The following is a 13,292-nucleotide window of genomic DNA, read 5'->3' on the forward strand; positions in this document are numbered from 1 at the left end:
TTGCTCTAACCATGTATAAATTAAGGATAATACTGTTATTACATATTCCAATTTTAATGATTGTATTTTTCATCTAATATAACATGTTTCAATGCAATAATATATAATGCAATTAATATAAAAAGAGAAAGGCATATATAAATTTAAATATGTTTTTTATCAGATAAATTATTGAATTTTATTTTCATCCTTAGTAATTCTTTTTAACCTTTCCGTTCTTTGAAATAAATTCTGGTGCTAAAAAAATACTTTAAATAACGTCATTGATATGAACAGCACCACAAATTTATTTCACTTAAAAAAATCTCAAATTAAAATTGGGTATGTGTCAAATATACACGAATTGGTGGTGGATTCAAACAAGAAAATGACGACAATATGTATCAAACAACCTCAATAACACAAATTCATAAAGCTGACAGCTGCCTATATACCACATACCAGTAAAAAATGTATTGGTTTATGGTTATGATGTTCTTGTGGGACCATCCAACACATCAGAAACTGCTTTCTTTATGCAGTTAGGTTTTAATAGTGTTTTCTTATATTGAACTTTACCTTGCAAGTTATTTTAGAATGCTTTTAATTAAATTATTGTAAATGCTACTTGTCACTGCTTGCTGGTTTTTTTTTTTTTTTTTTTTTTTTTTTTTTTTTTTTTTTTTTTTTTTTTTATCTATTATTAGTCTTGCTAATTCCAATGTGAACTTTATTTTGTGAAAAACATAGTCTTTTAGGTGCATTATTCTTATACATGATACAGNTTTTTTATCTATTATTAGTCTTGCTAATTCCAATGTGAACTTTATTTTGTGAAAAACATAGTCTTTTAGGTGCATTATTCTTATACATGATACAGGATGAAATGTTCCTGGCTAATTGTGCACAATGTATATATTACTGCATTCTTGGCTGAACAAGCAGTTATTTTCTTATTCACATGCTCAATTAATCATCTTAGAAAAATATACAATGTTGTGATTTTGTTCTGAACCGTCCTTTGCTTTGCAATGGGAAATTTTATGCGAATAATCAAATTCTTCAACTCTATTTGATTTTTATGTCCTCCTGTCGTCACCTATTATGTAGCCTCTTTTACCGTGACCAGATAACATTTTTTATTCCTGTTATTGCAGAAATAGTTGAGTTATTTGATTCATTTTATATTACAGTCTTATTTATATCATTGTTTCTTATACATAAATACTTTAGATTAGACTGTTGGTTTTTTTAATTGTTTCTTAAAAAAAATCAAACAAGACTGTGTATAGCATACACATTCTGGTAAATTTTCCTGACTTTCTTAAACAACCGCAACCTAAAAGCAACATGCATATATGTATATAAAGGATAACTTCCTATACATACTTTGGTAGAGAATGTTCAATTATCTAAACTTAAATTTAGTAGAAATGGTAGCTTTGTTAAATTAAATTCTGTATAAAGATGTTAGGACATGAATTTCCATTTTATAAATTTTTTTAGCTTTCTAAGTTTTATACTGATCAAATAAAGTTGTCGGTAACACCCTTTCATTTATTTTTTCTATTGTATCAAAACCTTCAATTTTGCTTCACTGCACCAAAATACACTATCTTACGATTTCATTGTAATACATGAGGAAGTTAACTCAAAAGCAGATAATATCCTCATTTCCACTACGAAAAGTCAAATAAATAAGGCAAAAAGTTTAAATGTCCATGATCATTAGCTCCAGTCGAATATCCCAATGAAGACATCTCATCTGAAATGAAAGATTACAAGCTATTTATACTTGAAACTGTTGCATAACTAACTAATGGAAGATTACAAGCTATTTATACTTGAAGTACTCAAATTCTCCAATATAAAGGATTCAAAGCGTGGATCTGCACGATAAGGAAGACCACTCCGTGCTCCTAGATCCCTGCACTTGGCACCTGCCTGAAGTGGCAATAAAATGAATAAGCTCTCAAACCAATGCTAAGGGTTCAGTTTAGAGTCATTTGTGGGCAAAAAATTATCCAATCGAATAATAAAAAATATAATTTAGTTCAATAGAGATTCACTCCATTTGCATTGTCCCAATTGAAGTACAAAATAAGCCATGCATGTAGCACAATTGTATTTGTGTGTGCGCGTGCAATGATAATTGAGTATAAGATTGCATACCACATTAGCAGCAAAGGATAGCATTTTCTCTGGAGTAAACTTGGCACAGATAGCTGAAAATAATAAGAACAGAACAGATGTCATCCGTGTATTCATTCAGAGAAGTTAAATATGGTTTCAGGAAGAATACACATAAGACATGTGGAAGTTTATATGCAAGTCGCACATTCTGATATCATGACCTTGCCAAAGACTATGAGAAAAAGATTTAGCAAAGCTGTAGAGTTTACCATAGATTACAGCCCCAATAAAAGCATCCCCAGCACCAGTGGTATCAACAAGCTCTGATGGTGGAATACTCTCGGCTGTTCCAACATATAACTTCCCACTAACTGTTCCTATCCCCTCTGCCTTCAATTTTGCCACTGACTGGGTGAATCAAAGGGAAAAACGTATGACTAAAAGTTGACCAAAATCCCAAACAAGAATGTGAATTTTTTAAGTTACAATCCCCATTCCTAGAACCTCAAGGATCCAAGTACTTGTGTTAGGGAATTAATTGTATATAGAAGGAAAAGAAACGTTACAGGCCCTAACTGCCAGGGCAGTTAGGTGTTGGGGGGGTTGTTCTGTTAGTTTCTGTTAGCAGAGTGTATATAAGGGGGAGTAGGGAGTTTACTAGGGAGTTTTGGGGAGTATCAGTGTTTTGCGAGAACTCTTGTAGTTCTTTGGAGAGAGGTTAAGCTCTCGGGTTGCTTTGTAACCACGATTCTTTTTGTTCTTGGTAATAAAAGAGGTCTGTACAATTCAGGGAAACTGATCTTTGAGTGTTTTCGAGTGTTGTCCATAGGTTCTTGACTACAAGAACCTATCATTTGGTCCGACCTACCGGATCCAAAGAAGGGAGGAATCAGCGATGGAAAGTCAATTGGAGGGAAGGGTGAACAACTTGGAGATGACGATAAAGGGAATCAAGGATGAGACAGCGGCAATAAGACGTGATCTACAACAATTGATGAGAGGGATGAATGGAGGGAACAATAATGGTGGTAACCATAATTCAGGAGGTGGCTCTGAGGGAAGCAGCAATTCGGTGAACGATAGTCAAGAAAGGCACGATACTGGGGGAATACCACACAATTGGAGGAAGAGGGTGGAATTGCCAACGTTTGAAGGAGAAGACCCATATGTCTGGATTAATCGAGCCGAAAGATTCTTCGATATCCAGAAGGTGGCGGAGGAGGATAAGGTTGAACTCGCATACATGAGTATGGAGGGGAGCGCGAGTTATTGGTTCAAGTATTGGCGGGAGAAGACCAAGAACCGTTCTTGGTTGGGTTTGAAGGCTGGGCTGGTCAATCGCTTTGGAGGGGGGTACAGGGGAACGGTTTACGAACAAATGGCTACCCTGAGACAAAATGGAACGCTGGAAGAGTTCGTGAGGAATTTCGAGAAGCTGCTGGGACAGACCCAGGGTTTGTCGGAGGAATTGATTCTGGGTTTCTTCCTCGCGGGGTTGCGAGACGATATTAAGGGCCAAGTCAGAATTCAGGATCCTCCCGATTTGATGGGAGCGATTAGGGTGGCGAGAGACGTGGAAGATGCAATAAACCGTGCATGCGGGGGAGTATGGAACGGGTTCAAGGTTCATCATGCGGGTGCTCGAACATCGGCGTCGATCGCGAGGAGCGATGGAGATCGCAATTCTGCACCGCGGTCAGTTGCGACAGAGGGAATTACCACGGCCAGGAGAGATGGGTCGGTGACGGCGAACAGTACCAGTGCGAGGGGTAATAACCCAACCGGAGGGGAAAATAAAGTTCGGATGGTCAGAAACTTACCGTATCCGGAGTATCTGAAAAGGCGTGAGGAGGGAAGATGTTTCCGGTGCGGCGGACCATTTACGCCAGGGCATCGATGTACTAAGAAAAGTTTAAGGGTATTATTGATGGCGGAGGACGAAGAGGATGAGATGGAAGAAAAATCTAACTCGGACGCGAAACCTCTGGAGTTGTCGGCCTATTCGGCGGAGGGCCTGACGCCTCCCAAGACGATGAAGTTGAATGGGGTGATAGGGGGAAGGAGAGTGGTGGTGTTGATTGACAGTGGGGCCAGTCACAATTTCATTGGCCAGGGTGTGGTGGAGGAGCTGGGGCTGCCGGTGACAGACACCCCTACTTACACAGTGAGTTTGGGCGATGGTCGGAAGAAGTGGACCGGAGGACGTTGCGAAAAGGTGAGATTGCAATTGGCAGATGTGGTCGTAGAAGAAGACATGCATGTCTTTGAACTGGGGGGAGTTGATCTAATACTGGGCATTGCTTGGTTAGCGACGTTGGGGGAAGTGACTATTAATTGGGGAAATATGTCCATGCAATATGTNGNGGAGGGAGAGAAAAGGGTNATTAAGGGGGATCCAGCTTTGGCGAGACAGCTGGTGAATCCTGGAGCTCTAGCAAAAATAATGGATGCTGACTCATGGTTCTTGGTTTGGGAAATGTGTGTAGTGGAGCAGGGAGCCAGTGGTGATGTGTCGGGTGAGTTGACGGAAGGGCAGCAGGAGGAGATCAGAGCAGTCCTGCATGCCCACTCCAAGGTGTTCCAGGAGAGAGAAGGTTTGCCCCCTGCACGTGATGCCCAACACCGAATACTCCTAAAAGATGGTACCAATCCTATAAATGTAAGACCCTACAGGTACCCGTATTTGATGAAAGAAGAAATTGAGAAACAAGTTGCTGATATGCTACGAGCAGGGGTCATAAGGCCGAGCCAAAGTCCATTTTCCAGCCCCGTGATTTTAGTAAAAAAGAGAGATGGAAGTTGGAGATTCTGTGTGGATTACAGGGCCTTGAACAAGGCAACCGTTCCAGACAAATTTCCCATCCCGGTGATTGAGGAATTATTGGATGAGCTTAAGGGTGCAAGGTTTTTTTCTAAACTGGACCTGAAGGCAGGATATCATCAAATACGCATGGGTGAAGAAGACATTCAAAAGACTGCCTTCCGGACACATCAGGGCCTGTTTGAGTTTTTGGTGATGCCCTTCGGGTTAACGAATGCTCCCGCAACATTCCAGAGTGCTATGAACCGGTTAATGGCGCCTTACTTAAGGAAGTGGGTGCTTGTTTTTTTTGACGATATCTTGGTGTACAGCCCATCCTGGGCCGAGCACCTCCATCATCTAAAACTGGTGTTGCAGCTATTAGAGCAGAACAGCTGGGTGGCTAATGAAAAAAAATGTGAGTTTGGGAAGAAGAGAGTTCAATACCTGGGGCATCGGATATCTGAAAAGGGAGTGGAGATGGACCAAGATAAAATTAAGGCCGTGCTGGAGTGGACTGAACCCAGGAATTTGAAGGTGTTAAGGGGATTTTTGGGCTTGACTGGGTACTATAGGAGATTTGTGCAAAAGTATGGAGAGTTGGCAAAACCCCTCACGAAACTGTTAAAAAAGGGGCAATTTGAATGGTTAGAAAGAGCTAGTGCAGCCATGGCTGCCTTGAAGTCTGCAATGACAACTGCATCGGTGTTGGCCTTGCCCGATTTCACGCAAGAGTTTCACGTTGAGTGTGATGCTTCCGGGAGTGGAGTAGGGGCGGTATTGATGCAAAATAAAAGGCCTATTGCTTTCTTTAGCAAGGCGCTGTCGGAGGGGTCTAGGAGCAAATCCATTTATGAGAAAGAGTTGATGGCATTAGTCATGGCCATCCAACACTGGCGACCCTATCTATTGGGGAGGAGATTTGTGGTTCACACCGATCAGCGCAGTCTCAAATACTAGTTAGAACAGAGGATAACAACACACAGCCAACAGAATTGGATAGCCAAGTTGATGGGGTATGACTTTGAAATTGTTTATAAGGTGGGTAGTTCTAACAAAGTTGCAGATGCCTTATCTAGGAAAGGAGACGTGGAGACGGAGGAGGGGGAGATACGAGCCATCTCTAGGCCTTACTGGCATGATTTCAAGGAAGTCTTAAAAGAGGTGGAGGAGGATGACACTCTTCAGAAGATAATGGAGGACCTCAAGGGGGATCCGAATAGCCATGAAGCCTACACGTTGGAGAATGACCGCCTTCACTACAAAGGAAGGCTGGTTCTGTCAGCAAAGTCGAGCTGGATTCCCAAGCTCCTAGCCGAGTTTCACGTGACCAGCACTGGGGGNCACTCTGGAGTGTTTCGCACATACCNAAAAGTGGCCCAATCTGTATACTGGCAGGGGATGAAGAAAGCGATAACTGAGTTTGTGGCGAGCTGTGTAATTTGCCAGCANCATAAGTACTTAGCNGCATCACCTCAGGGTCTGCTACAACCGCTTCCGATTCCGCAGGCAATCTGGGAGGAGATAAGTCTTGATTTTATTGTGAAGCTACCCAAATCACAAGGATTTGATGCAATCTTGGTAGTCGTTGACAGGTTGAGCAAGTACAGCCACTTCATAGCACTTAAACACCCCTATTCTGCCCGAACGGTGGCTGAAGTTTTCGTTCGTGAAATAGTTAGACTGCACGGAATTCCTACGTCTATAGTAAGTGATCGAGATCCTCTCTTTTTAAGCGTGTTCTGGAAGGAGCTTTTCAAGGAGCAGGGGACCCAACTTAACATGAGCACGGCATACCATCCTGAAACGGATGGTCAAACCGAGGTGGTAAACAGGATTTTGGAGGGATATTTGAGGTGTTTCTGCTCGGAACAACCTAAGAGTTGGAAAATGATGCTTCCTTGGGCCGAATACTGGTATAATACCAGTTATCAAGGTGCAGCCAGGTGTTCTCCCTTTGAAATAGTTTACGGGAGAGTTCCACCAGCCTTGAGTCGTTTTATTCCAGGGGAAACAGCAGTGGAGTCTGTGGCACAGGATTTGTTAACAAGGGATGAGGCTTTAAAACAGCTGAAGGTCCATTTAAAGCAAGCTCAGGAGGCCATGGTTACTTAGGCGAATAAAAAAAGGAAAGAGGTAGATATTCAAGTGGGAGATTGGGTCTATTTAAAGATTAGACCCCATAGACAAACATCCATGCCTACACGGTTGCATCCTAAGCTCTCTGCTAGGTATTATGGACCTTTTGAGGTGTTACAACAGGTGGGGAAAGTAGCGTTTCGTTTACAATTACCTGAGGCGGCAAGAATACACCCAATATTCCACGTTTCCCAGCTCAAGAAGGCAGTAGGTGAGAAGAAGGTTGAAAAGGAACTTCCAATTGAATTACAAGCGGACGGGCCACTGTTTTGGCCAGTCAAGATATTAGGGAGAAGAACAAGGCAGCTGGAATCGGAAGAAATACCTCAGGTGTTGATAGAGTGGCAAGGAGGACAAGAGGGTGCTACTTGGGAAGATGTGGCTACTATGCAGGAGCAGTATCCGGAATTTAACCTTGGGGACAAGGTTGTTGGAGGAGAGGGGAGTAATGTTAGGGAATTAATTGTATATAGAAGGAAAAGAAACGTTACAGGCCCTAACTGCCAGGGCAGTTAGGTGTTGGGGGGGTTGTTCTGTTAGTTTCNTTAGCAACAAATCCATTTCATATTATCACCATCCTCCATCCACTTTTGTGTTTAACCTCAATTGATCAAATTGCATTCATGTTTATTTTTCCGTACTTTAAATTCAAAAATCCCAAAATATTATTTTTATAGTCTTGATTGGTTAAGCAAAAGCACAACAGTTTAGTGTCATGAATCTCTTGGGAAAACGATACTTGGACTTACCATTTATTATTACTTGATACGATTTGGTACGCTTGCCAATTTGTTAACAGTTATAAACTTCTTTGTTCTGCCCGTTGTGACTAAATCTTGCTTCCTCTTCTTCCTCTCCTTCACTGTTGCTGCTTATCTCAATGACCTCTCTTTCCTCCTTTTCGTCACTGCTTCCAATCTCTGCTACTTCCTTTCAGCCTTTCTTTTACTCCTTGTCACCACAACTTTGCATTCTTATTTAGGGTTAACCTTAGTGTTAGCCCTAAACTGGTTCTTTTCAGTGGTTTCTACTCTTTTTGACAGCTTTCAAATTTGCATCTCTAGTGATCTAAAACTAGCTTGGTCACTTACACGATTGGACTCATAAACTTTCAAGAATTTTTCAAATCTATCATTTAGATCTTTGACAAACTCTATCATATGTCTAACCTGCTACCACATAAGTGAGGGATGCTACTGCCTGAAGCCTCCTGTTTGCCCTGATGGGTTGTTTTGTTGTTGACCAATACTCGGATGATTCTTCCAACCTTGGTTGAAATTCCCTTGCCTGTATTGGAATTGATTCCCCATGTAATTTGCTTCCTGCAGCATCTCCTCCGGTATAGCACATTGACCATTAATATGGTCACCACCACAGAAATTGCATAACTGCTGTGTTTGGGAGACATTACGAATCTCCTTTGGAAGTTGTGAGAGGATCTTTGTCAATGTATCTAGCTTTTGGGTCAAAAGATGATTTTGAGCTAGCATTGCATCATCTGCAGGTAAGTGCAAGAGTCCTCTCTTTTGTGTTTGTGTGCCCCTTTCACTGTATGTTTCTTGCCCATTAGTTGTCATACTCTCTATCAAGTCATAGGCTTCATCCTCAGTCTTCTGTTTAATATCACCTCCAACTGAGGCATCCAACATCATCTTAGACTACATGTTTAGTTCACCAAGGTAAGCAAGAACAATGGTTGTCTTGTCAAACCCATGAACTGGTGTCTTCCTGAGTAAGCCTTTGAATCTCTCCCATGCTTGACTTAGAGTTTCTTCCATGCCTTGCTTGAATGATGAGATTTCCAGTCTTCCCTGAGTAACTTTAGACTGTGGAAAATATTTGTTGACAAACTTTGTAGCCACAGTCTCCCATATAGTAAACGTCCCTTAAGGGAAGGAATTGAGCCATGTCTTAGCATTGTCTCCCAATGAGAACGGGAACAAGCTAAGCCTCACTCTATCATTTGATACACCTGTCATCTTCACTGTATTGCAGATTTCACTAAACACTGTTAAATGGTCATAGGGGTTCTCATTTGACAGGTCGTGAAACTGGTTGCTTTACACCAGGTGTATAATTTTTGGATTCATCACCATATTGGTCGTTTGATCCATAGGCATGGTTATCCTGTTAAAATGCAAAGGACCAACAACATTAGATTGATCTGCAAGAGTGCGTCTTGGAGGAGTTCGTTCAGCCATCTCCTCTGTTCTTCTAACTAGTGAAGGTGATAGTAATCTTTCAGGGGAAGGAAACAAATCCCCAGATGGGCGTCTGACTCTCCTTCTCCCCCTTGTCTCGCTTAAGCCTTGAAGAAGAGGTTGTGTATTTTTCTTGCTCCTAGTATGTCAGAGCTCCTGCTGCATGCACAAGAAAAACAAACCCTAGTAGCACTTTTTTATATATAAAAAAAATAAAATAAAAAGATAAAAAGATAAAATATATACAATCAATTCAAACTTAATCAGTTTACACTACTAAATAAGTTAAACCACGAGTCCCCGGCAACAGCGCCAAAAACTTGTTAAGTCCCTAGCAAGTGTACCAGATCGTTATCAAGTAATATAAATGGGTAAGTCCAAGTATCGTTTCCCAAAGGACTCTTAGGCCTTACTTTTCATGTAAACTAATCGCGTAAGACTTGAGAAATTAAGTTGATGTTTGTATGCAAGAACAAAAGTAAACATGCAAATGCAATGATTCAATTGGCTTTAAGAAACTATGGATGAATGGAGTTGTTGGGGTTTATGATTTCATCTTATCCATCCTCATATATCTACTATTCTTATTTAATTAGCTTATTTATCAAATTGTCATGCAAACTTTCTTAGTCTACCCTTAACCCAATCCCTTGGTGAAAAGAGCCTATTACTAATTACCGACTTGTTATCCCTAACCTCCCCTAGTAATTAATAATGCATGATAAGCGGAAGCAAAATACAATTGATTTTCCTACCCCTATCCCTAGGCGGTATTAACATAATCAAGGAATTCAACACCAGTTCATGACATTACTGTACATCCCCGTATCAATAAAGACAAACAAAATTTACCGAATAAGTTAAAAGATAAAAGCATTAAGCAAAGGTGAAGAACCCAACAATTGATATATCAAGCATATGCAAGCATATAAAATAAATAAGAATTTGGATATATGAGAGTTTCAAATAGATTACATTATTCCCTAACAACCTAGGGTTTAGTTCACCATAATCATGGTGAAACTAGATGAAATATGATGAAAGAATGGAAGAAATAACTCTAAACTTGGTAGATTGAAGTCTGAGCATCCAAGGAACCTCCTCCAAGGTGTGTGGAATAGCTCTGGACGTTTCTCTCTGCCAAAAGAATATGTTTTGATTCGCACTAGGGCTATATATAAGCCCAAAAAGATAACAGAACGATTACAGAATCTAGGTAATAAAACAGATAACCGCCCAAGCGCCTAAATTCACCGCTCAATGGTTTCCCTCTGGCCGCTTTGACCGCTCAACGGTTAGTTATGCCACTGAGCAGTTTCCCTCTAATCCCTCTGAGCGCTCAATGATAACGGTCTAAAAACAGTTATTTTCATGCTTAAATTTGATAGTAAAACACACCCTTTATGGCTTAGAATGAGCTTTAAATCAAGTAACACACTTAGTTGAGTCTCTTGAGAGCCAAAAGTTGGTTTTAGCGATATTATGCTTGTTTTACATTGTTTTGCAAGATTTTTAGATGAATTAAAGATGGAATTGAAGTAAGGAGGACTTAGACCCATGAAAGAAGGAGAAAAATGATGAAAAGAAGGGTCAAGTGAGCCGCTGAGGGCCAGAATGGACCGCTGAGCACTCAGAGTGATTAGAGGGAAACCGCTCAGCGGCAAAACTGACGCTGAGCGGTCAAACCGGTAAGAGGCAAACCGCTGAGCGGTGAATTTAGGCACCTGGGCGGTTGTCTGTTTTTATTAGATAGATTCTGTAATCTTTTTGTTATCTTTTTGGGCTTATATATAGCCTCAGTGCGAATTAGAAGGGGAATCTTTTGGCAGAGGAAGACGAAACATCACTCTTTTCACCCCTTGGAGGAGGAATTTGGATGTGGGAGCTCCAACCTACCAAATCTGGGGTTTATCTTTTCATTCTTTCCATTCAATTCATCTAGTTCATCATGATTATGGTGAACTAAATCCTTTGTTGTTGGGGAACAATGTAATCTTTTGAAACTCTCATTTATCCAAATTCTTATTTATTTCATATGCTTGTCATATACTTGTTTATCAATTGTTGGGTTCTCATCTATGCTTAATGCTTTTATTGTTTAACTCATTGATTAAAAGTTATTTGTATTTACCGATATGGGGACGTTCGGTAATGTCATGAACTAGTGAGTGTTACCAATAAGGAGTATTGGTAAAACCTGAAGATATGTTTTGATGATGCTGCAACTTATAGATTTTGGATGTAGTAGGAAAATATTTAAAAAGCAACTTGTAGATTTTGAATGTAGTAGGAAAATGTTAAACATTGTAATTTTTACTGGTATAATCGATTATGGTTAAGCTATANTCTTGGTAATAAAAGAGGTCTGTACAATTCAGGGAAACTGATCTTTGAGTGTTTTCGAGTGTTGTCCATAGGTTCTTGACTACAAGAACCTATCAATTTGGCTTTACTTTGAATGGCTGTGGAATACTTTTATTTATCGGTAACACTGCTAGCAATTTACACAATTAACTCTGAAAATAAAGAAATTAGTATGTAGAAGAGATTAGGTTGAATGCTGCAATCCCAAGACTAAAACATAGAGTGACAAGGAATACTAAACACAAGTTGTTCAATTTTCCTTTGTATTGGTTTACAAGTACACAGATTGCCTTGGCGGTTTAATTGTTTCAGAGTCTTCCATGTCAAAGATTGGCAAAATAATGTAGGTTATATTTGGTCATTTCAGCAAAGGTTTTCTGTCATCCCTATCCTTTATTAATATTACTAGAAATAAAAAAAAAAATGAGTTTTAGAGGCTATCATCAGAACGGTTTGCAAAAAATGTCTAGCTCATGTTAGTGTGAGACAATATATTCATCTTGTGAATGTCTAAAAAACACGCATCAATGCTTGGTTTAAGCATTATAACACTGGTGTTAATTGTGCACGCAACAATTCACTTCAGTGATTTGAAATTGGCTCAAACCGAAGATAATCCAAAATCAGAGCTAGAGAAAGATCTCATATAGTCTAAACACACCATTTAGTGCCGTGTCTGCAAGTTGGACGCAGACACTTCTACACCACACTCCCCAGACACAATATTTAAAATCTTTTAACAGAAAAGTTGTACTTGTTCGTAGCCAGTTAAACTACTGACAATTTCATTTAGGAAATTCTTAAGAAAATGTCAAGAAAGTATGCTCCATGTCCTTATCGCACAAATTTTAGAATTTTTTCTGTCTCTATGTCTGTGTTAGTGTCCAAGCTTTACATCTAAGAAAACTTTGAAGCCCTTACCAAATACATTAGTACATCGTAAATGATTTTACAAAAGAGAGAAGTGATAGCAACATTCTCAGTAGTATTAGTTAAAAATAATTGAAAAGAAGTGGGAATCATACAGATTTGTGATTTTCAATAATACCAAAATCTGGGTGTGTTGCTAACATAGCGTGTGTTGCTAACATTTTTCTTACTAAAAGCTGGGTGTTTGATATAGCCCAACAACATCAGTTGTTCTAAGTAGCCTACCCTACCCCATACAGTGTCATAAAACTTGGGGTGAGATTTCAGTAATACCAAAATCAAGGAAAAATAATTCTGGGTTTTGTTGACATTACTGATTGTATGCAGGTTGGGGTGGATACACTTTTATTCCTTTTTAACTCCAATGATTCCAATAAGGTGTCAGCATCCACTTCTTCTGCAGAAGGACCTGCTGCCAGAAAAGGCTCAGTAAATGAAACTATCTTTACATGAAAACCGATTAAAATATGCTAATATGGCCACTATCATCTATACGTACTATCAGCCGTTCTCTCCAGCATTATGCATCCATCTTTTCCCAAAGTTACAATCACAAATTTTATGTTGGGCAACATTAAAAGCATAGAAACAAGTGCTTGTGGAAGAGTGGATGCCTCTGTCCATGCCTGTCAGCAGAAAAGAGTACATGTTTATTTAATAATTAAACCCACAGAATGGAGTAAAAGTAAGGTTTCGGTAAAATAAATGGATATATAGGTGTATGAAATAAAAAAAAAAAAAAAAAA

General features: G+C 39.7%; 1 protein-coding gene across 4 annotated transcripts in view; it reads right to left on the reverse strand.

Annotated features, from left to right (window-relative positions):
• Positions 1-1,677: 1,677 nt before the first annotated feature.
• Positions 1,678-13,292, reverse strand: part of LOC106772484 (ribokinase) — a 14,664-nt gene continuing 3,049 nt past the window's right edge. Inside the window, exons 9-13 of one of the 4 annotated variants that reach the window (XM_022784632.1) lie at positions 13,046-13,172; positions 12,861-12,955; positions 2,382-2,520; positions 2,152-2,204; positions 1,678-1,923 (exon numbers count right to left, since the gene is read on the reverse strand). In XM_022784632.1, coding sequence (XP_022640353.1) covers positions 1,807-1,923; positions 2,152-2,204; positions 2,382-2,520; positions 12,861-12,955; positions 13,046-13,172 — 531 coding nt within the window. In that variant the 3' untranslated portion in view covers positions 1,678-1,806. Of the gene's footprint in view, positions 1,924-2,151; positions 2,205-2,381; positions 2,521-12,860; positions 12,959-13,045; positions 13,173-13,292 lie in introns of all 4 variants that reach the window. The other 3 variants (XM_022784631.1, XM_022784633.1, XM_022784634.1) reach the window with 3 other exon arrangements.

The sequence above is a fragment of the Vigna radiata genome, chromosome 8 (assembly GCF_000741045.1).
Source record: "Vigna radiata var. radiata cultivar VC1973A chromosome 8, Vradiata_ver6, whole genome shotgun sequence".
Taxonomy (NCBI): Eukaryota; Viridiplantae; Streptophyta; class Magnoliopsida; order Fabales; family Fabaceae; genus Vigna; species Vigna radiata.